The 27,613-nt window shown below is 40.1% G+C and overlaps 2 protein-coding genes across 7 annotated transcripts in view; both read right to left on the bottom strand.

Moving 5' to 3' along the window:
• otud7b (OTU deubiquitinase 7B) overlaps positions 1 to 21,265 on the bottom strand; it is a 43,329-nt gene extending 22,064 nt beyond the window's left edge. For all 5 annotated transcript variants that reach the window (XM_039805733.1, XM_039805732.1, XM_039805731.1 and 2 more), the window contains exon 1: positions 21,067 to 21,265. The gene's annotated coding sequence lies outside the window, so the exon portion shown is untranslated. The remainder of the gene's footprint in view (positions 1 to 21,066) is intronic.
• Positions 21,266 to 21,616: 351 nt separating this feature from the next.
• Positions 21,617 to 26,685, bottom strand: rbm8a (RNA binding motif protein 8A). Of its 2 annotated transcripts, none has more exons than XM_039806896.1 (6): positions 26,547 to 26,685; positions 25,542 to 25,601; positions 25,348 to 25,425; positions 24,698 to 24,834; positions 22,250 to 22,386; positions 21,617 to 22,032 (listed from the first exon to the last, which is right to left on the bottom strand). In XM_039806896.1, exons 1-6 carry the CDS (start codon positions 26,611 to 26,613, stop codon positions 21,984 to 21,986), a joined length of 528 nt encoding a protein of 175 aa, XP_039662830.1. In that variant the 5' UTR covers positions 26,614 to 26,685; the 3' UTR covers positions 21,617 to 21,983. The 2 variants fall into 2 exon arrangements, with proteins under 2 accessions (XP_039662830.1, XP_039662831.1); XM_039806897.1 differs by having other exon boundaries at positions 26,553 to 26,682.
• Positions 26,686 to 27,613: the final 928 nt, after the last annotated feature.

Raw genomic sequence — 27,613 nt, forward strand, 5'->3', positions numbered from 1 at the left:
CCATGCTAGGTCACTCAATAGGGCATGACCTAAATTATGAAAAATGTTACAATGTTAAAGAGGAGCTGGGGTAACCTCATTTAATAATATGAACCTATAAAATTGATTCACATCTAGACATTTTCTAATTTTAAGATCCGCTACGCAATTTGTTTGGGACCCTTGGGGGCAGCGGAAACCAGTTGTTAACGCAACATGAACATCTCCTTTTAAGTTGATTTAGCAAACATTGTTTATTTACACATCCAGCAGTTACTAAACAACATTACCATTCATTTGGATTCATTTTTGTGTCCACATCTCGTTGCATTTCCACCAAATCCTGTGGGAAATTATCTGGTTATTTAGCTGCTAAATGATCCATTATGTTCCCCAGCTAGTGGCTCATTTTGTCTGTCTGCTGTGTGGTGCTGAGCAGCTAGTGTACAGTGGGTTTTTAGAACCTCTACGCTGAAAACGACCCTATGAGAGCAGAGAGTGAACCAAAACAGTAAAGTTGCAGCGGACAGCTAAACAATGATGAAACGCGCTGTAAAGCTCCGTAAAACCGAGCAAAGCTGCGGATAATTCTCTATAGATTCATCACTACTCGCGACTTCTTTCACATTATTACTATACAAATATTGATTAGCTGTTCTTAAAACACAGTGAAATGAAAAGTTCTAATCCTGTGTCCCTGGATTTATTATTTATTCATCTGTTATTATGCCAAATGTGTGTAAAAAACATTATCTAGTATATAGTGATATACATATACATACATACATACATACATACATATATATATATATATATATATATATATATATATATATAATATTCCTTTTCTTTTTCTCTTCCTGAAAAACGTGAAATTATTTTTGATGATTTATATTGAACGCGGGGGGCAGTTACATACATTTATCCAATCAAATGTGAAGGTGTTAGCCAGAGATGTCGACTTGAGTCACCGTTTGGATGAATTGCGACTTGACAAAAAATAAATGACTCAGATGACTTGCGTGTGTTCATAAATTCAACGTTAGCTGTTAAATATAAAATAATGAAAAATGTAATGTTGTCACGTTTCTGTCTAACTATTAAGTATGCTATGCAGCGGCAGCAGCGTAAACTGTGAATCATGATTGGACTCAAAATGCTTTCCGGTATGTGACTGTCCTGATTGGATGACTGGCTGTCAATCAAACTCCTTGCTATGGTAACACATAATAAAATAAAATGTAGATGCATCAAGTTGTAGAATGTTACAACGTTTGATGTTGTAGTCAGGCTGTCAGTATTTCACTCTTTTAAAAGTGATAAAACCGCAATTGGCTGTTAGTTATTGTGGGTACTAGTCTACTAGCTAGTAGAGCAATATGTTAGAAGGAGGTATGTGCTTGGAAAAAACAAAGGCTTTGCCAGCTAAAATCCAAAGACTGTGGAGGTCTAATTCATTCATTTCAGGAGGTGCGGGTGGAGGCCAAGAGTCCTGCAGCTTCTGAGCTCCGGATGTCTCTACCGTTCTGTATTGTGCTGTATTTGCAAAGCCCCAGGCCTTTTTGATTTTTGGATATCCGCCCATATATTTCGATTCACTCAGAAATATGTCACAATACAGAAGCAAGATGCTCTAACGTCTGTCTTTACTGTGACTTTAAAGAGTCTGAGATATAGAAGGGACCTAGGCATTTTAAAGGTCCCATGGTATGACAATTTCACTTTATTAGGTTTTTTAACATTGATATGAGTTCCCCCAGCCTGACTATGGTCCCCCAGTGGTTAGATATATATTTATCCTGCTCTGCCTTTGAGAAAATGAAAGCTCAGATGGGCCGATCTGGAATCTTCTCCTTATGAGGTCATAAGGAGCAAGGTTACCTCCCCTTTCTCTGCTTTGCCCGCCCAGAGAATTTGGCCCACCCATGAGAGAGAGACATCATGGCTTGAAAACAAGCAAAGTGGCAGTTGGTCAAGGCCACACCCCCACCCTCCACCTTGCCCCACCCCCCCTCTCTCTCCTCCTCAATAGCTACAGACACAGAAATGGCACGTCCTAAGGAAAGCTCATTGTGGGACTGGCTCTAGTGTCTGTAATTCTGCACCAAGGCTGAATTTCGGGAAAGAGACTTCAGATACAGTATTAGGGGACCACTAAGGTCTATATAAAAAGCATCCAAAGAGCACCATGTCATGGGACCTTTAAGAATACTGCTCTTTTTGCTCCTGTATTTAAAGGCATTACAGATGTAAACCATTGCGATTTAGTTTAGTGCACAGACAAACAATTGTGTTATTCAATTGCCTGTCTGTCAGTTAATTTAGGAGTCAAAGTTTTCAAATCTTGTGTTTTGAATTTTGGTAAAGGAGGAGGAGACTTGTATTTACATGTGGAATACTGGTTGTGCCTTTTACAGAAGCGGCTTCACCACATGGTGATTACACTAAGCTAGGTTTACCTACAATAGGTCTCCATGAACTAGGGAAACAGGGTCATGTACGTGTTTACAAGATTTACCACTTCATGTTCGGCTCACTAAGTTTACAATTCATCGTGTGAAACGTGAGCTATGCTTTACAATTAAGAGGGAAAGGAGCTGAGGTCAAAGAACAAAAGGGGTGCACTACACCTGAATAGACAGTTAACACTATGACCCAGAGCCTGACAATTATTTTATTATCAGCACAGTTTGTGGTGAAACTTCACATAAGGCTGACTGAGTTTCCCTCTAATGGTCCGGGCATGATGTATGACCTTGTCTATGAATGTGTCAATTCTATTTTAGTTAAATCACAAAAAAACTTTCCTGTGATCTCAACAAATGTAACACACCCTCGCAAAACCATATGAGTAATGAGATAAAGTGTGTAAAGTAAGCAAACAGGGGAGGGCAATGTGGTTGGTGTGGCAGGAGTGATAAGTGTGGCCCCAGTGCTCCATCTCCGGTCTAAAGTGATGGTGGGTTAGAAAGCAAAACCTTTGGGCAGAACAATGAGTGCTAACAGCTAGAGCTAGAGCTCAATATATACAGTACGTATATAAGCTTATTGCAGATATATCGTATCAGTGTGAATGTCAGCAAATAAGTAACAAGAAATTGCAGTACAGATGTGCCAAAGTAGGTTTATACAAAAACAGTGTCTATGTAGTTTGTTAACTACAGAGCACTGACAAGTTGATTTTTTGTCCTGCTTAGTATGAATATTGGTCACAATTCTTTGAAAAATGAATCTAAGGGATACCTATCAAAATTTGTTATATTATGCGCTTATCGTTTTTAAAGATTTTTTTAACTCCTAAATATATATAAAAAAAAATCCAGTTTCAGTCGGGCTATACGTCTAATGAGGGACATTTGGAGACTTAAATCTCCACAAGATTGATGCACAGCACTTACGTCTCAATTAGCCTTATGTTGTCAGTCATAAGTGCTCTAAATGTCTTCAATAGGCGTAGCTTGTCTTTAAAACCACAGACACATGCATAAAAACAAATGCCTCCTTGTTCGCTTTCTCAGTGACACATACTGAAGGAAAAAAAAAACAGAAGAAGAAAAACAAAGGTGTGGTGGGATGGCTGTCCTTCAGCTGTCTTTATCTGTAGATTGCTGTAATCTGGTTACTGACTGAGCCCAGTCAGCCTACACTCATTACATAACATTAAAAGCTATAGCTGGGAAAGAGGCTGATCGTTGCCTGGCTAATGGCTGATTTATGGGTGTATGTAGGCTCTACGCAGCCTACATAAATGGCCTACACTGTTGTGAGGACTTGGACATGTTTGTGCTGGTGATTCTAGCGTATCTGTTTAACAGAATTGCAGAGCCATAGTGTGTGTGTGTGTGTGTCTGTGTGTGTGTGTGTGTGTGTGTGTGTGTGGTAGAGCGAGTGAGAGAGTCACGTACCAGCTAGGGCTGGGCGATATGGCCTAAAAATAAAAAATAAAATAAAAAAATCCGATGTAAGATTTAAATTGATTTTTTTCTCCCCCTTAAAAGCAATCTGCAGATGACAAAGAAATTGTTCAAAACAAGTTTTAACTTTATTTTGTTTCGACTCACACACACACACACACACACACACACACACACACGGCTATATATTCAACAACAACAAAACGGATGCGTGAGATAAAGCTGTTTTCACACATACAGGTAATTCACTTCTCGTTCCTCGCTAAAATATCAAATCATTTTAATTTTATTGCGCAACCTTGCCCCTATTTTTACCAGTTGCTGAGTAACGTACATTTACATCCCATGGTCTGTTGAATGTAGCATACCTGCAGCAAGCTCCTTCGTAGTAACTAGCGGTAAAAACATACGTCGAAGAGGAGCTCCGTGCTACAGAGCGGCGATTGCTAGTTGTTTAAGCCGCTACAGACCTCCGTCACAGCTCAGTCGTATCAGCAGCATTTAGTAAATGTGTTGAGCCGCAACAGAGTTCCTCAACACCGCCTCTGGTGCCCCGCATGGTTCTCCTTCAGGTCAACGCTAGCTGGTGGTTCAGTTATCCGAGAATAGGTGACTCTCAGCCGGGGACAGAGCACTGCGATATATATATATATATATCATAATTAATGGTAGTCCCTGTCGCTACCATGTTGTTTGTGTATCTCTATGGCAAACGCGCGGGGGGAGGGCTGAGTCCGTTCGGAGCTACAGGAGCCCAGAGGGGAGCGTCGGCGGATGTTAAGGAGAAAATCGATTTTCATTTAAACAAATCGACGTTAACTACACATTCGAGTTAATCGATAAAATCGATTTATCGCCCGGCCCTAATACCAGCTTTCGGCATCCCCTGTGGTTCCCGCCGCCACAGCCTAAATGCTCAACCCACATTCAAATGTGAGAACTGGCGTTTTTCGCTGCAATGCCTGATTTAGTGTAATTGCAGCAAAAGGAGGAGAGAAAGAGAAGCCAAACCTTTTACCCAGTTCTACCAAAGTTTCTCTCAGCTGAACGGAGCAGCACAAAGGCACTGCTGCACATGTGCTAAGGAGAATGAACCGTTGCTATAGGATGTACTGCGTCAGTCCCTCTTGACACAAAATAGAAAAGGGATTTAAAAAAGAATCAGTGGACCCTACAGCCTTGGACAACAAAATGCAGAACAGAGCATAGCAATGCAAAATCTTTGCTCTGTATAGCGTAATATAATTCTATAGGGTTGGGCAATGCTTTCTTACTGATGATGTAATTGTGTTGACAAAAAAACACAATATAAATATACCTTTTATGGCATAGAAAAATTGCTCCGCCTGTGAAAAAAGCAGAAGATATCTCAGCCAATTTTGTCACTTTCTGCAACATCAGTTGTCTTCAAGGGCAACTGAATGCATAATATAGAACAGTGTAGCGTCGGCACATTCATTTCCAAGGGCTGGCATGATGCTCAAGCATATAATAAGCATTGCATTAAAATACCCCCTCGGGCATATACAAGGCCACTGCAACGAGAGAGATTTGCGCAGCAAAGCGAGTCAATGCTCTTCCCCCTTTCTCCATGTCAAAATAAATTCATTTTTAAACCACCTTTAATTAATATGTTCATCATAGAGGAGAAAGATCAAGGGTTCACCTTCAAGTAACAAGAAAAAGCAAACAACACAATATATAATGATTCTGTTAGCCTGGTGCTGCTAGATATTCCTGTTCTGGTTGCAAACTGCTGCCTCACTAATTCTCTCACTCAGCTGATCAGATGTGCTTGACCAGTAGTGAGGGAGGGGGCTGATGTTTTCAGTTGCAATTGTTTACATCTCAGAAATCTATACAGTAAATTGGAGTGTGACCACTTCCCTGGACAAAAGGAGATATACTAGTAAGCTGGTCATTGGAGAAACATCAATACAACCCACTGCACTGTACCACAACAGAACATCCACAGAGCTGCTGTTGACATGTGAAATATAGGAACTAGTGGACCATTTCAAGTCCGTCAGCTAAAAAAGAAAAAAAATGCTTCTTCATGTGAATCCAAGAAAGCCTTTGTCTTTTTGGAGCAAAGAACCCTGATGCAGCTGCAGCAAGTACTGGCTATCTTCTTCCCAAATAAGGACAATAATGATCTTTCGCCTCAGCCTACACTGTAAAAAGTGCAAAGCACAAACAAGTGGGAATTCAAAATTCAAAAAAGTAGGAAAAGATTACCCTCCCTACATGGAAACTAAAACATGTTTCAGAAAATTCCTTAAGCCGGTATATTATTACTACTACTAATGGATAACATTTTTGCAGCGTGAAACATGTAGCATGTACATTCCAGCCCTGATGAAGGCTTGACCACCAGCTGTGGGCGTCTGGGTCTGTGTGCAATGCGTAAGACAACACCAGTCCGAATGCATACACAGCTGATGTCAGAGGTTCCACACCATGCCTGCCCTCTCGGAGGCCATGCCACTTGAGCTGGTCCAGTCAAAAAGCTGTCCAGTCATCACACAAAAATTTGCCAAGTCTAACTTCCCTCCCTCGGCCTCCCCGTTCTGCTTGCTGGCTCAGAAACATCCAAACCTGATCCAACTCAGCAACCAGCCTTTTTCTCCATGAGAGCTCAAGGCAAAATAAGTTGAGGAAAACAAGATCTACTTACAGATCATGAATTTGACCTTGGTTTTATTGTTTGGAGTGTATAGAACCAAAAAATGTGTTAACCACAGATTGTAGTAGCTTTGAACTGACTTACTTGACTGAGCTACTGCAACTTTAAAAATGCAACGCAAGGAATAAGAAAAAAAAGGCATTCACAGTGGTTTGAGTATATTATTACTATTGTTCATGAGGACATAGCCCCTTTATGCCCATTAGATACTAGACCGCTAGCTCTGAGTAGCCTTGCATCTAAACCAGAGCAATGACAGCTGTCTAAGCATACCTACAGTACAAATGCATACAGAGAATAACCACCTAATCTCTGAGTTGCTAGAATTAGAGCAACCTCCTGTTTCAGATGGTCTAAAAATAATTCGCTCATAATCACAGTTTAAACATAGAACGACTGCACTGTGCAGAGTTCAAAAACAGCCAACAACCAACACCGTCAGGAAATAAACGCCCTGGTGAACGCCTAATGCCTTAATTCAAGACAATCCTACCATTGGTGATGCCATGCGCTCTCTCAAAAGCATCACACCCGAGTACCCGCCCAGTTTAGGCCTAATTGACAAAAAGAAAATGATATCCTTGAGGCCGCAGCACAGCAAGGACAGTCAGGGCCCATTTACATACAGAATGTGCTCAAGTGAGGTTCAAGAGGACGTAAACTCATTAACTCCATTGAGAGCCGCGGAGGATGGAGCCCTGCTGGTTACTCCCAGGTCACGGTTTGTGACAAAGGGTGATCGGGCTTTTGCTATTAGAGCCCCCCCCACACATATGGAACTCTCTGCCGACTGAACTCAAGGCACTTGAGCAGATTTACTTCATCTGCGCTCATGTCCTTTAGCCTTATTCTCATTGTATCGGCCCTGTCTGGTTTTATTTTCTTTGTAACACTGTTACAACAAGAAAAGTGCTGAATAAATAAGGTTTATTATTATTATTATAATAATAATTATATTATCGTTCAGTGTGCCCACTGCTCAGGCGACAAGGTGTAAATTTGGTTCAGGAAAAGGGACATGGTCAGACAAAACCTAGTCAGGAGTGCTTCATAGTGGTTCCCTTCAGCCTATTGTGGACTGATGTTCACTGGAGCAAAGTAATAACAGCCAAGTTCAGCCAGCTGAAATGGACAGTATCAGCTTCTGAGAACAAGTGTTTATCAAAGTGTCTGAGAGCTGATGTCATGCAGCAGAGATCTCTGAATTCACTTAGTTCTCCAAGTTTGCTAAAATACTGCAAAGCACGCCAATGCTTGAAACGAAAAGCTCACATTTTAGTGAAGAAAAAGCTTGTTCAGAATTGAATTTTAAGAGGTTTACTTATATGGATGGATACAGTAACAGCAACAATGTTCCGTTAAACAAATAAATAGACCTACCCACACATTTTACTCTAAAAACAGGATGTGTCTTATTTGAGAACAGCTGGTGATTTCTGGTCTACATTTCCTATGATTCAGTCTTGAGATAGCTATATGTAAGATCATATAATACAGTATATCTCCCCTCTTCAGATGTGAAATCATTCTCAAAGAGATATTTCAGTTGACAGGTTTTATAAACTAAATGATTGACTACATTTTAACATTTGGCCAAATCTGTCCGTTATTCAGTCTTTTTATTATTATATAGTTTTTTTTTTTTTTATTATAGGAGTTTAGTCTGGTAAAACATCCTAAGTGAGTAGTGGACAGATTTGAGTGTAACATGTTACTATGCAATTTTGAAGCGAGGAAGAAAATGATGTGATAATCATTGTGATTAGAATTGTATCTATATCATGACGTAAGTCTTTCCTCCTTTCTGTCTATAGTGATGGTTTTATTATCCATCCAAGCTGGCCTCAGAGGTTCCTGGTCTGTGCCCGAGGCATGTTACTGCAGTCAGGCCCAGTAATTTCACCAGTCAAGGAGTGCTAATTAACAGCCGCATGAGGCAGGCTGCTGTTGAGAGGGCTACAGGGGACCATAAGTGGCATTCCCACACTCCACACAGAGACCACATTACATTGTGCAGTGTCAGTGCGGTGAACTCCTGAAACAGCAGAAAACAGAATGAGGGTATTTGATCCTCACAGTGAGTGAGGGAAGTGGAAGCTAAGCTGCTATCAATGCATTACTGTTTTAGGAGATGTGAACAAAAAGAAAACCCAGAAACAATATATTAAGAGTGACTGCTGTAGAGAGCATCCAGAGCAAAGTGTGAATCTGCCTCTGAAGGGCAGCAGTAGAGGTAGATGGATACATGTTTTACTTGATAAACAATGTGCGTTGGTTTCAGTAATCCAGAAAGCTGCCAACCTAAACTCCAGACTCTGTGGGTGAGAAGTCCTCATTCAGCCCTGGCAGCCTCTTTATTGATTTCTATAGCCGCTGTAAAGAAATACAAGCCACTGCATCCACCTGAGCACTGCCCACCTATTTATTAGCAAAGGTTGGGAATATTCAACCGCGACCATACAAAATATGCAATATGACTCAACAGCAAAGTAAGATGGTGACAATAATCAAAATGTGTTAATAGTGCTTAAACCAAAGGATTCCCACTGGGGCCATACATGTCAAACAGTCAAGTGTCACATTGAAGCCAGGCCCTTAACATAAAATCATCTACAAAGTGATTTGTTGTGAAGGGCAATTAACATCAAGTTCTAAGACTTCAGTTTCGTTTTGGAAAGTCTTTTCATGCAGTTTTTATGTAATGCAGCATTTTTGTCCAAAGGTACTTTGAAAACAAACAAGCATCAGCATCTTTAACTCTAATAACCTAAGTATTCGAACAATTAGTAATGCAATTTATAGAAAAAACACAAAAAAGATATAAATCCGAGTAGTTTTTTATTGGGCTGCAACAAATTCGATTATTAAAAAAGTTGTCAACGAATTTCATTATCGATTCGTTGTGTCGTGCAACTATTACGGCACTTAGTCGCAGAGATAAAAAAAAATGGAGTCGAGCGCAGCGGAGCAGCACAGCGCGAAAGAAAAGAAAAAAAGAGCAGAGCGTGGGTAGAGGAAATACGGAGAGAGACCGGAGAGAGCCGTAACGTTTTTCTGAAACACACGGCGGAGGCAGAGAAATCAGTACGACCTAAGTCATCCAAGGTGTGGGAGCATTTCACACTAAATAAATCGAAAACACGTTAATTGCAAGATAAGCAAAAGCGACACGGCATGGAACGGGCGCACCACGGTGATGATCATAAAATCGTAAACGTAAACATGTTGGAGTCCTTGATGAGGAGGAAGGGAGTTCAACAGCAGGGCAAAGTCACTACTCCTACTTCTGTTCAGTTTTGAAGTGAGGAACGTAACGCCCCTCCAGTAGCTCTTCTGTTGCCGGTGTGGGGTTTACTCGTTATCCAGCTGACTAGCATGACAAGCTAGCGTTAGCTCGTTAATAACCGTAGTAAAACAGGGGTGGTATAGTTTGCAAGACTAAAGACACGTTATTATTCACTCGCCTTTTGTCGCCCATTAATTTTTCAATCTGTTATCATGTATGTATTCTGTGCTTTGTCCCGTATAGTTATTGTTGACAAATATGTGTGTGTGTTGTACTTTTAAATTTCATTTTAAAGTTCTTTTATAGCACTTGGTCATCTTAAAGTGATGGTTCGGAGCAGGGGCGGATCTAGAAAAATATTTATGGGGTGGCGAGAGGGGGGCAGGAATTTTTGAGGGGTGGCAACATATGTCAGACGTATATTTACTGAATTTAATCAGTTATCACAGTTTGATGAGAAATAGTATATACACACTACAAAAGGGCACAGGCTGCTATTTACAAACTCATACAGACAAACTTCATCTCATGCAATCAGTGTCCGGCATTTGAGGTTTCATTTGAAACAGTTCATATTAGGAATAAGTGACCGTACAATGTGATCTCACTTAATAGGGGATATAAAAGTATGATAGAAGGGGCATTATCACAGGAAAGGCATTAAGTTAAGACACAGGTGATGAGTGGCAGATGTGTGAGAGGGGAAGCAAACAGTTTTTGACTGTGTCAGAGAGGCAGCGTTGCAGGCAGCATTTGTACAAGATTAGGAACTGTCATTGATTAGTTCTAACCATCAGACTGTGTTAACACACACTAACACTTTAGCCTGGGAGAGTATTTTTAGGTTCATTTGTTTATTTTTTGTTTTATTTATATATATATTTTATATTTATTCTGAGCAATATATCTAAAATACATTATATACAAAATATAAAAACTCATCTCCCCATCTCATCACACTTTCACACTGACAACTTTCCCTAATTATTCATATTTAAGCTTTGTCATTTGTTGTTCTTATTCATATCTTAGTATACTATGCATCAATAATTTCCATACCGTGTGGACCAGCTCGACAGGAGATGGTTGGTGATGGCCCAGGCACTCTGCTTTCCCTCTCACTGTCTGAGCCCTGCACGTTATCTTGTCTCTCGCTTTCTCCCTCCTCATCTTGGTGATGCTCTCCCTCCATATCTTCACCGCTGTGGTCTTCTCCCACCTCCTCCTGTCCCTGGTCGCCTTGGCCTTGTATTCTGTCTCTGTCACGTTTCTGTTGCCATTTCTCTCTCCTTCCACCTCTTCTCTCTCTCCTTCCACCTCTTTTCTCTCTCCTTCCACCTCATCTTCTCCGTCTACCTTGCTCACTTGTTCATTTTCTATTTCTCTCGCCTTTCTCTTTGGAGACAAAAACTGAATATGCTACCTTTCCTCTTCATTTCTGTAAGATTCAAAGTAACAATGTTTTCCTTGACAGACATTGAATCAATATTAGCTTTTGTAGCCTACTTTACACAGAACAAACGTCAGACCCTAAGTAACATTGTATAGTTGGCGAAATAACGTTCTTCAACCTGATTTTTATCATCTCAAAATCAGCATCGCAACTAGGCCTATGCTAGCACTGTGCTTTCGTTATAATTTCATTTCTTGATAGATGTTAATCCGTTTTGACCGCTTTCCTACTGTGTCTCCATTCATCGCGACTCCTGGCTCCCTCGCTTTGCACCACTCAGTTTTCCAAACAAAACAGGGTCTCTCCGCTCTGGCGTCATCTTATGCTGCATTCACTGTAGTCGGATACGTTGAGACGCACTCGTAAATTGTCAAATTGGCCATAACTTTAACCGTAATTCGTTGCTGCCAACTGGGGTGGCAGCAGGGGTGGCAAGGCTTTCTTTTAGGGTGGCATTTGCCACCCTATGCCACCCCGGTAGATCTGCCCCTGGTTCGGAGTAATTTCACCCTAGGGTCCTTTGCACCATGACCTCGAGCCAAACACCCCCCCAGAAGCTTTTTTCACCTGGGTCTAACATTGGGAGAGTTAGCGTAGAGTAGCGTTATCAGCTGAATAGCTTAGCGCAGGGGCTAATGGATCCAGTGATGTATCTCGTAAATGACCCCACTAATAATGCCCGAAATGATACCAAACTTCTACACTAGTACAAATAGGTTATGCACTCATAAAACAATGGATTGGAAAGTTTGTAAGTACACCAGAAGTGTATGTAAATAACACTTGCCTGCTCTCTTCTGCTCTCTGCTGCTGTTGTTGTTGTTGCTGCTGCTGGTGTTATAGCCCTACTGGTTTCTACCCTAACTGGTTTCCGTATGTTGTGTTTACCTAACAGCTGCCGATGTGGTCCGCCTGTGTCACCAGATTCGTCACACAATCACAAACATATTACTGCCGATTTTCAAATCGTTTCCCAGATCTAATCTAGTCTTTGCACTTGTGGTGGTTTTCATCTTTCTCTTTCTGCAAATTGTATATGATGTATAGCGACATGACCCAGCACCCAAAACACTGTCAAAACACTCCAACGCACCCTCCATTCTTCGCGAAAGATGGATAAAAAGGCGCAAAAGAAGGAAATAGGTACCTTGAAAAAACAAAAAAGCCCCGCCAAATCCTGGACAAATCAGAGATGCCGATTCGCACGGGACTAATATTATCACAGGACCTCCGTTTTCGGCGAAATATGGTAGGTCATTTGCGGGGGAATTATTACTTTACAAATTACAGACATGACCGATTCGCACGGGATTAAGATCACAGACAACCTCCGCAATTATTACAAATGACTGGAGGTCACCAGGTAATACTTATCCCGTGCGAATAGGGCTATTGTCTCTCCTTTTGTGTAACCTATATGGTATGGGATATAGTAGCCTAATATATACCTCAGAATTTGCAAAACAACGGCTTGTAATACAGTGTTGACCTACTTGAGTTTGGCTGCGAATTAACCAATCATTGTAATGTGTCTAATCTAATCATTCCATCCAAACTGATGTAAAGTTGTTCTGAAATCTAACTCCGACACAGCAAAGCAGCTATTGATATTTTTGAATGAGCTTATTCATCTTTAGTGATATGAGTTTCTCTCCGGGTTTAACCAAGTGTGCCCCTTGTGGACAAAATAAAACACCAGCAATTACAACATGAGAAACATCACATTCATTGCAAGCCACTTCCAAAAACTAATATAGGGTACATAATGTGATTGTGGACATTAAGCTATAGCCTACATTTAAAAAGTGTTGATAGAGAAATCACAACAGATATGTCGGGTATTTTAAGATACGCCGAAGGGAGGCTACAATATTACGATAGACACAAGGACATTATATAGGCCTATTATTGTTTCAGATCAACCCAAAACAAAACGTTGCTTTGATGCTAACAATCACTGTGAGGCGATTAAGGCATATACAGATCAACTTTCTTTTTCGCCTTTCTTGCAATTGTCCTGATTCATTATGAATGCGTTTTTGTAAGTGGCTTGTAATAATTAAGGCTATGAATGTGAGGTTTCTCATGTTGTAATTGCTGGTGTTTTATTTTGTCCACAAGGATCGTTGTCCAGCACGGCTCACCTGACCTGGAGCCCTGTCTGTAATATACAGGCCATTTTATTTACTACGAAAACAGCACACTGCCGTCTACGTAGCCCCTGATGCTAACGTTAGCACAAGTTTGGCTCACTGCTAACCATAGTGAACTGCAGTGCGATCACCTGGAGGGGACTTATACAAGGCGTCCTTAAAGTCTGTACTCCCCGGCTTTTTTCCAGCATGTAGACTGTGCTACTAGAGGGCAGAACACACTAGACCATGTATACTCTAACATCAAGAAAGCACACAGAACTGCTCCTCTCCCTCACCTGGGCCAGTCAGATCACATAAACTAATCCTGATCCCAGCATAAATCCCGGTCAGAAGGACTATACAGCCAAGTAGAAGGACTATCAGAACCTGACCTGACACAGCCCTGTCTCATCTCCAGGACTGCTTCCAATAAGGACATGGTTGTGTGCAATATTTTACAGAGCCCTTTGTTTATTGTTACGATTTCATCTTGCTTGTATGCTGCACAATTTACATTACAGCAGAGGTGAACAACTGCATGTGTACTCAGAGTTCAATGTTCAGTTAGTATTAGTATAGTATTAGTATTTTGTCTTTGAATTGTTTTTACTTGAATACTAGAATTATTTTAAAGAAAATAAATAAGAACTGTTTTCATTCAACACTGTGCCCATTATCATCATCAGTGATTAAGTAACTCAGACTTTTAAAAACACACATTTTTAAAGGATATCGTCTAATTATCGTTAGTCAAAATCTGAAAAAATATCGAGATATTATTTTTTTGTCCATATCGCGCACCCCTAATTTACATACACTTCTGGTGTACTTACAAACTTTCCAATCCATCGTTTTATGAGTAAATAACCTATTTGTACTAGTGTAGAAGTTTGGTATCATTTCGGGCATTATTAGTGGGATCATTTACGAGATACATCACTGGATCCATTAGCCCCTGCGCTAAGCTATTCAGCTGATAACGCTACTCTACACTAACTCTCCCAATGTTAGACCCAGGTGAAAAAAGCTTCTGGGGGGGTGTTTGGCTCGAGGTCATGGCGCAAAGGACCCTAGGGTGAAATTACGCCGAACCATCACTTTAAGCTGTGTTTAAATGTGGTGTATAAATGAACTTAACTTGCACTTACTACAATGATGGTAATAATTTAATGAATAAGCTTCAACGTGTGTGTGTGTGTGTGTGTGTGTGTGTGTGTCTTGTCTGTATCTGCTCATCTTATCTATCTTACCTTTACACAACTATTAACTAAAACAAGTATGTATGTAAGTATGTATTGAGTTGATGTAAATTAATGCTTTTGTTTTTTTTATCCGATTCATCGATTAATCGAAAAAATAATCGTCAGATTAATCGATTATTAAAATAATCGTTAATTGCAGCCCTAGTTTTTTGTTAATGTTGTGCAAGCCAGATTTATATAAAAAAAGAAAAACTCATATAAAACCTAAAGCGGAAAAAACTACCTCTCGCGTTGTTCTCAGACATATTCTCAGATTTAACTATAGGCCTACACTGGCAACAAATAATGTCTCCGGGTTGGCAATGATGCCAAAATAACCTTTTTGCTTAGTGTACAAACAATGAGCTTTTACACATTTAGAAGGCAAGCGAGATGACTACGGCTTTAACTTGCATATTAACCCTTGAGGAATGTGAGACATTTCATAAAGGAATGTGAGATATTTCTTAAGACATAAACTTTAACCTTAGACTGTGCCATTTTAGAATTGACTATTTGTTGTACTCCTGTAAAATAAAAAAAGACGTCTGTAAAAGAGATAGTAGCTTCAAAAAGCCTTTAGTATTACACACAAAATAGAGCTACAGCTACTCAAGACTGATTCAAATGTTCAATATCTTCTCCTGCTAAGTCAGCCTGAATGTGAAGCCAACCAAGCTAGTCTAGATCTAAAGCCAGTGGCTAAACAAACACCAGCCTCTGCAGGCGAACAGCACTAATGCTCATGTGAATCACCACGTGCAAGTTCAGTCCCCGTACGCAGCAGGGCAATTCACGTCACTCCCTGTGTGATGTCATCATGGGTGACAGGCTCCTCATCAGGGCTGTGTGTGGGATTACGCCCACTGTCCTGGATCAACAGGGCAGAGCGGGGACTGATGGCTTCTCGTCTGCACAGGAAACACTTTTGTCCACAGGCTAAGGTGGCATCTAAATCGTTTTATTCACCTGCTATAATGCTTTTAAATAAACATTACCCACTAAAGAAATGTTGACATACTTTAGTGTAGCTGGAGAATTCAATCGACTCCATCAGACACTTTGACAAGTACCAATAAATGCAAATGTAACCCTATTGGAGCCTCCTGTTGGTTTTCAAATCCACCAGCTATCAGTTGTTTTCTATAGTTTCCTGTCTATAAAAAAAAACGTATTCAGACTCTGAAATTACAAAGTTGGGTCATATTAGGTTGGATTAAATGAATTTGTCAGCTATACGAGATGTTTTGCAAAGAGCACATTGGTATATGAATTTTTAAAGGCACCAGGGCAAATCATCTGCAGGATAGGAGTGTGCCATATTGTATCATTTGTGATAATATTGGTTTCATGTCCTGTGATAGAAATGTATCATATCATGATATCAGTGATATAGCAAGTTGTTTACTTTATGACTAACATTGCTACCAAAAAAAGATAGTGACAGAACGTGTGGAAGGGGTTTAGATATAAAAAGTTAGGCCTACAACAAACCACAGTAACATGTAGCCTAAGCAATCTAAGAAGAAGATATTGGCAAATGTGGGAGACACAACAAACTTGTTTCACCATATTTCACAAATTTGAGTACAAAGACAGCCAGAAATAAAGTCAAGAGAGCACTACTGTTTTTTAAAAGTCCAAACAACCAACAAGACTTTATATTTTTCAGGATTTTATCATATCATCAAAAATATCATTATCTCAGAACTACCATGTAATATTGGAACATTATTTTAAGGCAAATCACACACCCCTACTGCAGGCGCATTGATCGAAAAGGCAAAAGTATTTCAAAATAAGGGAACAAATTTTCAGTCACTATGTATAGTAGTATACGGCAAAGCTGACAAATAGCAGTGAGAAAAAGCAAATGTAGTAGTCACAAGCAGGACTGTGACAGACACAACAGAGAAGGCATACAATTTTTTTTTTTTGGTTCCGGTTTCTGATCGACCCTGTCAATTTATGTGCGACCCAAATTTATTTTATGAGCTTGAGGAAGAAATAATATAAAAATTAAATAAATACACAAATAAAAAGTTTGAGGCAAACTATAATTAGTCATCAGTCATGCATGAATACCTGCAGCAGTGTTTAACACTGAAAACACAGCTCAGTTCAGCGTCTCCAAGGATACACCCCCACCCTCCACCTTTAATGCGCTCACAGATCCAATCTTTGCAGATGTTACCGCTCGGTGTTGGGCTAGCTAATAAGCCGTTAGCCTGTTAGCTTGAGCTTTGACCTCCGCTCAGTTTAACCGCTAACCCCCCAGTACCGGTCAGAGAGGCGTGTTTACTTTGTGTCTCAGTCCTCCGGTGCGTCCAGCGACGGGCGACGGTCAGTTTTTAATTGGCCAAACATGCTGGGACACACAAGGTGGTAGAGTACAAATAGAGTATCCATCGCTACTGTAAAAGAAAATTAAAAATGTCCTACCTATCCCTTGCTGCCACTGGGAAAAAAATTAAATTTAAAAAAATATTTATGCCTATTGACCAATATATTCGGCATTCAATGTAAAATGATCAACCAACCGCAGCTGTGTTTGTCATGGTAGTTTGTTCACTTTAAATTTCCAGCCCTTTTTTTAATGAGGTAATTATGTATTTTAACAGCTGTATGTATGTGCCAAAATTTCTGACAGGGCAAATAAAACATTGAGATTTTGGCTGGTGACAAATAATTAGCATCAGTTCCCTACACCGCATTGTATGTAGAGAAAAAGGTGAAGAGCATAAAGTGATACAGCAAGCTCTTGCTCCACTTGTGGGTGTGGCGCCTCATGCTTAATGGGATTATAGCTGCAATAAGGCTATGTCTTTCATCATATTACCGTTTCAACCTACTTTACAGTCGCTTAATAACTGTTTGATAAATTATCTAAATGTAACCCCAAAGCATTCGGTGAAGGCCTACGATCCACAACATGTTGTTCAAAGTCAAACGGCTGATAGCACCCCAGGTAGATGCCTCAGTTCTAGGTCTCTCTTCACCCTGACACAAAAAGCCCTGGGCATTGGCTGGTTGCTGTGTCACAAGACTGGCAGGCAATCAGCCATGCTAGGGAGGGTGGGGCTCCAAAGAGTTTTATGAGTTGCTGTCTGGACACACAGGCCTCTCGGAGACAAGCCACCTATTGATCCCCGTCTCACTGTGGCACTGTGGGGACGAAGGTAGTTATCTCTTACGTATCACATCTACTCTTGCAGATTTTTGGACAGTGCCGCTTAGAGATGAGAACACAGATGCATGGCTGTATGGATAGAGTTTCATGATTTTTTTTATATGGACAAAAAAGAAAGCTGCGAAGTGTCTTAATAGAAGCAGGAGCTAAGCTTTGCTTTGTTGCCTGTTCTAGTCTGTGCGTACATGCTGCAAAACTGAGTGGGAGATGTACACTTGACACAAAAGGCATGCATTTGTCCTACTAACCTGAAGAAGCACTCATCTACTTATTTATTAATCTGACCATGTTTGAGAGATCCTATGGGAATACCTCCATGGCCAAATGGGCCTGGCTCGGGAACTGATACTGGACCCCTGACACACACACACACACACACACACACACACACACACACACACACACACACACACACACACACACACACACACACACACACACACACACACACACACACACACACACACACACACACACACACCAGCTGTTTGGGGGAGCTCGTCGAGAGACGAATTTAAATTTTCATGCTCTCTGCATTGCTGAAGCAGCATGGTCTCCCTGTGAAACACTATATACACTGTAGGGCACCAAGGCCGTCATAACAGTCACAGCCATCCACCAGCACATAAACAGTTAACAAGATCCATGTTAAAGACATTAAGGATATGAGAGATCGTTAAGATAGTAACACAAAACCTTTGAGAGGTAAAACTCCAGACGAAACATGTTTCCCAAGTTAAACTGACTGCCTGCTTTGTCAAACTATAAACGGAGACTCAGACTAGTTAATTGCTGCTCTGCCCTCCATTGTGTATTCATAGGACTTTGCTATGTGTCATATCAAAACCAATAACCACACTTCCACAGTAGCATGAGGGTAGGGCTGGGCGATATGGAGAAAATCAAATGGCACGATATTTTTGACCAAATACCTCGATATCGATACCGCAACGATATTGTAGTGTTGACTATTGGTGCTTTCACAAAATATTTACACAATGAGATTTTTCATGAATAATCATCAGTAATATGGATATAATAACTAAGTGGGCAAAGGCAAATAATAGAACAGTTACAACAGTCTGGTAAGTTCAGAAAATGACATCACTCTACTGTAATGCAGCCTTTAAAACCAGGAAAAGACAACACTTATACCATATTACGATATTATGATATCCAAACTCTCTAAGACGATATCTAGTCTCATATCACAATATCGATATAATATCGATATATATTGCCCAGCTCTAAATTAGGGTCCCTAAATGTAAATATACAGGCGGGCGCCATCTTGGGAAAACAGTCACGACCAGTCGAACGCCGTGCTTGAGCTACGTTACTGGTTGCACGCCGTTCGTCGTTCGACTGGTCGTGACTGTTTTCCCAAGATGGCTCCCGAATGTATACATGAACGGTACTGTCTTTCTAAACTATCTTTTTAATAAACTGTCTGTACACTTATAAAGTTCTCAATGCTTCGGTTTTCATGTAGGGACCTTCATTATGCTGCCATGGAAGTGTGGTGCTATTTTGAGCCATGTTAGTGGTATAGAAATAGTGATTTCTCTCTGCCCCGACGACTAGCGTTATGAGCTAATTAGCGGTTTGCATGAAAACATATCCCAGAGAACGGTAGACTCGGTACACATATGTAGTTAACCCTTAGGTTCATTTTGCGCCTGATTTGTCTTTTAAGGACTTGCATAATGAGCCTGACAGCAGCCACAGTGCATAATGGATCCCAGAACTGATGGGCAACTATACAATAATGCATAAACACATGGCTGATGACCTGCCATGGTGACTGGTAAAACAGGCTAACCTACCAGCCATATTTAGTAGCAGGCAGATGTTTGTCTGTGCCGCATTTCAAACATGAACCTGCACAGCCACTGGAAGGAATGAGTACAGGTGGGAGGGATGGATGCATTTCATTTTACTACTACACAATGCCTAGCTTCTTTAAATCCCATCAACCTTGTAAGTGGAGGTTCATACTTACTGCGGTGTGTGTTTCCAACAGGATATGGCTTTTTAACAACATAAACAGTCCCCTGTGGGCCAAGTGCAGTGAGGAACTTGTACCTCTGTCCTACTTTTCATGTTGAAGGTATGTCTTTGGTGTATCAGCGAAAACAAGAGAGCCCACAAATACAAGACCTGAATAATTCAAGGAAAAGTGTAACGCAAGCCTCTCTCATCGGCAAATAACCCAAGTCCTAGTTTCAAAACTTGCACGAAACACTGAACCTAATGACCCGCCAGCTCAGCCAGTAGTCACACACACACACATATACATACATATATATATATATATATATATATATATATATATATATATATATATATATATGACAGCAAGGTTTGGAAAGAGATGATCTGCTGAATTGACTCAATCGATCAGGTTAACCACCTAACGTTAGCTTAATAGAACCGATTTTAATAAAAAGTTAGAAAAAAATACGCGTGGATGTAAACGGTTAACTCCAACAATTCTCTCTGGTATTTTAAATAAATGTTACATCACACATGCAACCTAAACTAAAACCGAGCTCGGATCATCTAAATCGTGACGACCAGCTATTAGAAAGCTAGCCAATACAATTTATGTTAATTCTAACAACAAAAACATAACTGTTTAAAGCTTAAACATGGAACTGATCTCCCATTCAGCACAACTTTAAAATTCAATGTTTAACCTGCACAGCTGAAGCGCTAACGTTAGTTGACAGCTCTTAAAGCTAATGTAATGTTCGGTAACCATATGTTTCGTCAACATACTTAGTAAATATATGCATATGAATGCTACTGATGATGGCTTGTCCTAAATGTTGACTCTGAGCCAGCTATTGTGGCTACGACTATTCTTTGAAACAAAATATCAACGAACAATACACATGCTTACATAAACGCATTTGAGGCGTTCAAACGCATGGGGTTCATGCACCGTTTACACTCACCCTAATAACTTTATTTTCATGTTATGAGCCATTTAGTCAGCCCTTTAGGAAACTGCCATACGTGTGCATGAATTCTTATTGCAAAGAAGTGTTTATAATTTTTCAGTAAGTAGACCGAACCGTGACGTCTGGCTAGCAAGTGGCTACTTCAAGCCTGGCTAATCAGCAGCTAACGTTAGCTAACGTTAACGCTAGTAGCTAGAGTATCCCTTTACTGCTTACCTTCAACGGCCTCGCAGTTTTCATCGTCCCGTTTAGTTTTCCAGCAAGTACCAACTTGTGAGTACCATACACGTTTCCAGGACAAACAATTCCTAACTTTTTAACATCTTCATTGGTGGAACTACGTGTAAAATCCCAAACTGGACCACCACCGACAAAGTAATTTCTCCTCCACTTACAACAACAACGTCAACCGAAGAATTAAGCCCGCCCCCACGAGCAACCACCCAATCAGAGCGAATATTCTATGATATTGGCATTTCTAAGAACCAATGGTCAATCTCGCGTTCTTTGACTGATGTTTCCCAATAGAGTAAACGCCAAATGAGAACGACAGAGTACAAAACATTCGCTTGCCAATTGGCTGCAGAAAAATAAAGGGCAAGGGGTTTTGTCCAAGTAGCCTATGAGTGTGGCACTCATAGTCCAGAGTGACAGGTGCTTTGGACAAAATAGCTGGGGCGGAACCATTGCCTGGGTGAGGTCATCTAGGATGATGTAAACTCTACGTCATTAGCAGGGCTAAATAAAACCGACAAGTGGGCACATGTACTTTTTTAAAAGTTTAATTTTCCCCAAGTAATATAAAACAAAACAACAAAATGCACATCACATTGAGAAAACACAAAAAAGTTGGTGTCAAATGTTAAACCATAGTTTCACTGAGAGCTGAATGGATATCCTTCTGGTGCATTGTAAAGCAGCATATTTAATGCTGCTTTTAGGCCAATAGATTATTTTGTTATTCATCTCTGAAGAAGAGAATAATTCCCTATCCCAATATTTGAATTTGCACAAATCAATGCAATACAACAGTAACTCAGAATATTGTACAAAAATTATTTTCTTATAAGAAGATGAGAGGATTATAAACGGCCTGTCCAGTGCCCTCCTCAAGCCAATGACAATTGCTAAACTCAACGCCGCCTCCTGTCTGGACTTCTGCTGCGTCTCCGTCCGCCAGTCCTGTAAACAAGACAAAAAAAACATTACATAAATAAATACTTTATAATCACGCTTATCTAGATTAAAAATCCCAATAACTTGATGAAATACTAAAATTAGCATACAACTGTATTTTTCAAAAATGCAGACTGACAAAGTGTAAAACATGTAAAATGTTGACAACACTCCCTTTACCGGGAAGTTATTGCCATCACAGATAAACACACACCACCCTTACCTTCTCTTGTTCTTGGGGGGCCCTCTGACAAATCCCCAGTCAACACTGATAGGCTGGCCCATCATGTCCTGAGCGTTGAGCCCTTCCATGGCTGCCTGGGCCTCTTTGTATGTCTCATACTCCACCAGTGCATATCCCTGGGAACAGTCATCAGGACAGCACGTGAGTTATTGCAAATTTACTACAGCACAAAACAGGGCAACCGATTACTCCATAATCTAATATTATTTAACGGCCCTGCTGAAACCAGTCTAGGATCACAGGGCAAACATTTGGAAATTAGCACAAAAGCTCAGTCAACACTATACATTTTATGTCGCTGAAGCATTGAAAGGTGACCAGTAAAATGTATGAGACTGTCACGGTTTGAAGTCTTTAATGAAAATGGACATTCTCAATGCTCGACTGTAATCACTGTGGAGAAAGAGTTTCAGGGCAAAGACATTTTGTTCCAACTTCATATTTAAAACAATGATGCCACCTTGTGGCTCTCAGGAAGGACTACACATACTGTACATCTGGACAGCAAAAAAACAATGTGTCAATACCCGAGGTAGGGCTGTGCAATTAATTGAATTTCAATTTCAACGATCACCAAAATAGTATAGTCGAGAAAAAAACGATTATTTTGCCATGTTCTGTTTTGCAAGAACACTCTTATTTTGTCTTGTGTTCTGAATGACACGCGCATGAACACATCCGCCCCTCCCGAAGCCAGTCAGGGAGGCAAGTCGTGTGCATATCATCCGCTGGAATTTAAAAACTCAGCGCGAGTAAAGATGGCAGCAGCGTTTAGTGAGCAAAAAAAAGGCAAAACCAACTCAGTTGTCTGGGAAAAGCTAACGTTAGCTAAACCTGCGGTCCCTCTGCCTTTGCCCCCGCTGTGGTAGACGCTGTGTTCCCCCGACTCGCTGTATTCACTTACTGTTTAAAACTTTTTCCAGCTTAGTGGGGGTACATAGGCATACTGCTCAAAACCAACATGAAAAAACATAGTAATGTTCCCTCAGCATTTAGTTTTGTTGTTAAACTGTATGTAAATGAGCAGGAACGTTAAATCACCTGTTTCACGTAACGTTACTCTAAGGTACAGTCTATGTGCTGGATTTTTCCTAAGGTTAGCTAGCAAATAAGCCCACTGACAGCGATATTATTGTTCATATTTTGGCACATCGTTTAGTAATGGCCATAGTGAGTAAACATGTGATGTGAGATGCACATTGTGTTATGTCTGTGCAACTCTTCATTAGCTGTGTAACGTTATGTGGGATATCTGTAAAGCTGAGTAATCATGTTAAATAATCGTGATTTCAATATTGACCAAAACAATCGTGATTATTTTTTCCATAATCGGTGCCCAGAACTATTTTTAAAGAACTAGAAGGTTCATACAGCCCATCATTCGCTGCATTTCCACTATGATCTAAAGACCAGTGAAGATTAGGCAAATTAGTATGCTGTTGTATAAAAGGAACATGACAGGATGAGGGCTGCTGGTGGTCGCAGGTGTAAACACACTTCAGCCTGCAGTTCAGTGTGCTCATCCATTTCATCAAAATAACAAAAAACAAACATGGAAAACAAAAAACCCCAACAAAATAGATTTTGTTTCACTGTGCTTTAGATCGTAACTGCTAAGAAACCATCAGAAAATAAGGTTTTCATTCCTCTTTCACAGCACACTCTCTCTGGCCTGAAACTATGAAGGTAAATATGGTGCAAAATGCGAGAGCTCGTAGACTTGATGTGAGCACTTGTAGAATACGACGTCAGAACTTTCAGAATAAAAATCTGAACTTGTATGTTAAAATTTGCACTTTTAAATAATATTCACACGCATGTAAGCTCAATTTGAAGTCACAAAAAGAAAAATACACACGAGAGCTTGTAGAAAAATGTGAACTTGTAATTTGCACTCTAATAATGTTCAGACACCCGTGTTCTGAATGTGAAGTCACAGATAAAATATTCACACGTGTAGATTGATATTTACATACAATGACAGCTGCAAACTTGTAATGTAACATTTACATTTTTTTTTTTTTTACTTGAGTCCATTTTCTATCTCAACCACAACTCAGCGATTACAACCTCTCGAATCTGTCACTGCAACTTCACGTGCTCTCTCGCATGACAAAGTGACGAATCTGCGCGCCTCGACTTTTGCAACACTTCTTGTGATACATGTGGTGCAAAACTAATTTGTACCTGTGGACTTAGTCCAATGCTTTCTGACCTTGAATTAGCCGAATAACTGCACACACAGGTTAAGCTGTGAGGTGTTCTTTGAATAATTGATTATATGGTTCAAATAATTGCAGTGTCAATGAAAGATACTAAATAATGAGTAACTGGTGTGCATTGACTAAATGTCAACATCTCTTCCATGAAATGAAGGACACCTTTGATCTTACAAGCATGCACATGATAAATAGTTATCTGGCTCACCTTGAGGTAGCCTGTTCTGCGGTCAAGGTTGAGATGCAGGTTCTTTATTTCTCCAAACTCTGAAAACTTGTCATGGATGTCTTCCTCCGTGGCCTCTTCATGTACACCTGTCACAAACAGGATCCAGCCCTCCACAGCTGCGCCAAGACAAAGACAAGAAAAAGGCATCAGGGGTCAAATAATAAAACAAGCAGCACTTTCAACTAGATAAACTAATGACAAAATAGATTTATGATTACTAAAGCTCTCATCGACATTGCATTTGAGTCACAGAGCTAAGCCGCCATTTTTTCAGAAAGCTATTTTGAGAATAATCAAAAACTATTCTAACCACCTGGATAAAAAATACCACATCAACTGCTCAGTAAAGACATTTTAAAGATTTTTTTTTAAACTTTAATGAAAGTAAATTGAGCAACTTGTTTTGAAGCATTGTTGAGAAATGGGATGTAAATAAAAAAATTTAAGCAAATAACTGGTGACAAAACAGAGAATGTGAAATGTTGCTTATCTAAATTCATAAACAACAGAAGGTAACAACTTGATAAATAGCAGAGGCACTTTATGGTGACAAATGTGTAGCTTAGACTTTATTCTAGTTGCTTACATTCAAACTGAATTACATCTAAAATATGAACTGCAAAACTTACATCTCTGAGGGCCTGGCTCGTCCCCATCTTGCTCCACAGTATCATAGTCCTCTTTGATTCTGGACCTGGCTCCTTCCTCTGGTAACAGCAAAACAGAAACATGTTAAACACTGCTGACTAGCCTAAGAAACTATATTTAAAAGCTGCAGTAGGAGATTACATAAACCATTGTAACCAAAACAGTGGTAACTCACCTGAACCAAAGCCTCGCCCTTTCCTCTTCTTAGCTTTCTCCTTCAACTTGTGGATGCTCTCTGAAAAAGAAAGGTTGAACAAGTCAAAATCTATGCATGCGGCTTACTTGCCATTTATCCACAAGGTCCAGTCCACTCCATATTATACTATGTTATTATTAAGTCAAATGTCCTTCAGCAAGACACTGAACCCCCATTGCTCCCCAGACGATATGTGGCTGCCCACTGCTCCTGATGCTGGGATGGGTTAAATGCTCTCTATAGTTCATAGTTTCTATTTTTCCATTATTTTAGATTATGTAACGTTACCTCTTATTATTTATTTCTGATACTTTCTATCTGTATTTATCTATGTTGTTTCTGTTTAACTGCGGCAACAACCGAAATCCCCGCGGGGGATCAATAAAGGTGAATCTTTTTGTTCTGATCTCAAGAGTGCTAGCAAACAAGCTTAGCCAACTAGCTAGCCAAGTTACTACTTTTATGTAACGTTACTTCAAACTGCGGATATATGTTCTGTAGTTAACGCTATAGTACAAAACATAAATTATGGATGTAAATACGTATAATCTAAGTTCTGTGTGTCAAAGTTATCAACCGATAACGTTAGCTTTAGAAGACTCAACTGGCTAGCTAATGTTGGCGTGCTAGCAGCGGTTAATAACAGTGTGATAAAGTGATATCTTAAAGTAATGTAAACCACGCTGTTAAGCTAGGAAACACATTTAAAAAAAAAAAACTGTTTGGTGAAAAAAATGGACCTTTATAGTTCGCAATTACCACGACCAAGCTATCTTACAAAGACCTTTGAATGAACCACCAGTGCGTTGTTAGCTTCATATTAGCTTGGTAGCATTTTGGGGCCTGCTACCACGCAGTCAGAGTTCGTAGCATTTAGTTACTGTCACGACCATTTTAATGTAGTCCTCATTATTTACATATCATTTGAACGCCGGAGTTATGGAGCACCTGCCACCAGTGGTTGGGTTTAAGTATTAATATTACCATCACCATCCTCATCCATAGGAAAGTCCTCGCCTCCCGCTTCATGAAGATCCAACACGTCCGCCATGATGTCTGTGTGTGTACGAATGCTGCGGCAGCTGAACGACGCAAGCAACGTGCGTACGCAAAAAGAGGCAACAGGTTGGCGGATGTTGCCAGGTTAGGTAAAAGGAAGTAACTCATCAGTAAATATTACTGTGAATCACATGTGTCCTCTGTTTCAGTTTCTTTGCTTACTAAACTCACAACAACACAGTCAATTATAGTCAACCTGAATACCTCTGCAAGTTGCATTGTTTTCTTCTTCTTCCTAACAACCAGTTAGCCTTCACATTGTCTGGATTAGGCATATTGTTTGTTAACAACAATAACAAACAGGCTGCTGGAAAGGCTTCTGTGTATTGTGCTAAAAAGCAGTGGTGGAATGTTTTACGAGTACATTTACTCAAGTACTGCACTTAAGTACAAATTCAAGCTACTTGAACTTTACTTGAGTCTTTTCTTTTTCATGCTGCTTTCTACTTCTAAACCACTACATTTCTGACAGAAATATTGTGTACTTTTTACTCCACTACAATTATCTGATAGCTTTAGTTATTTTATAAATAAAGATTTCTTCACACAAAACAGACGCAACGTTAGCTCGCAGGTGAAAATGGAAATTTGATATGTGATGTGATGTGACAAAAAGCGGTGTTAGAAAAACACCCTGTTTTCAGCCTTGTGAAGATTAATTTCCCCGTGTGGAAATTATGTTCACTTTTTCACAACACATGAAACTAGGTACACTTGTACAGTTTGGGGCTCTGTGAACATTTTTAGAAACGGAGCCATCGCAAAAATGCTTCTGGCGGCCATTTCACTTTCCGCCATAAGTGAATTATACTTGGCATCATAGCTCCTGAACCAAACATGATAGAATAGGTCTACCACTTTGTTTTGGTGGTTAAGGATTACAATGACTACGTTTACAAGCTGTCAATTTTCGGGTTATGGTCGGGTTAAGGTCACTATTCGGGTTTCTGAAACATTCGGAATAACCCGTTTACATGCGTGAGCAGAGAGAG

Source organism: Perca fluviatilis, chromosome 7, assembly GCF_010015445.1.
Source record: "Perca fluviatilis chromosome 7, GENO_Pfluv_1.0, whole genome shotgun sequence".
Lineage (NCBI taxonomy): Eukaryota > Metazoa > Chordata > Actinopteri > Perciformes > Percidae > Perca > Perca fluviatilis.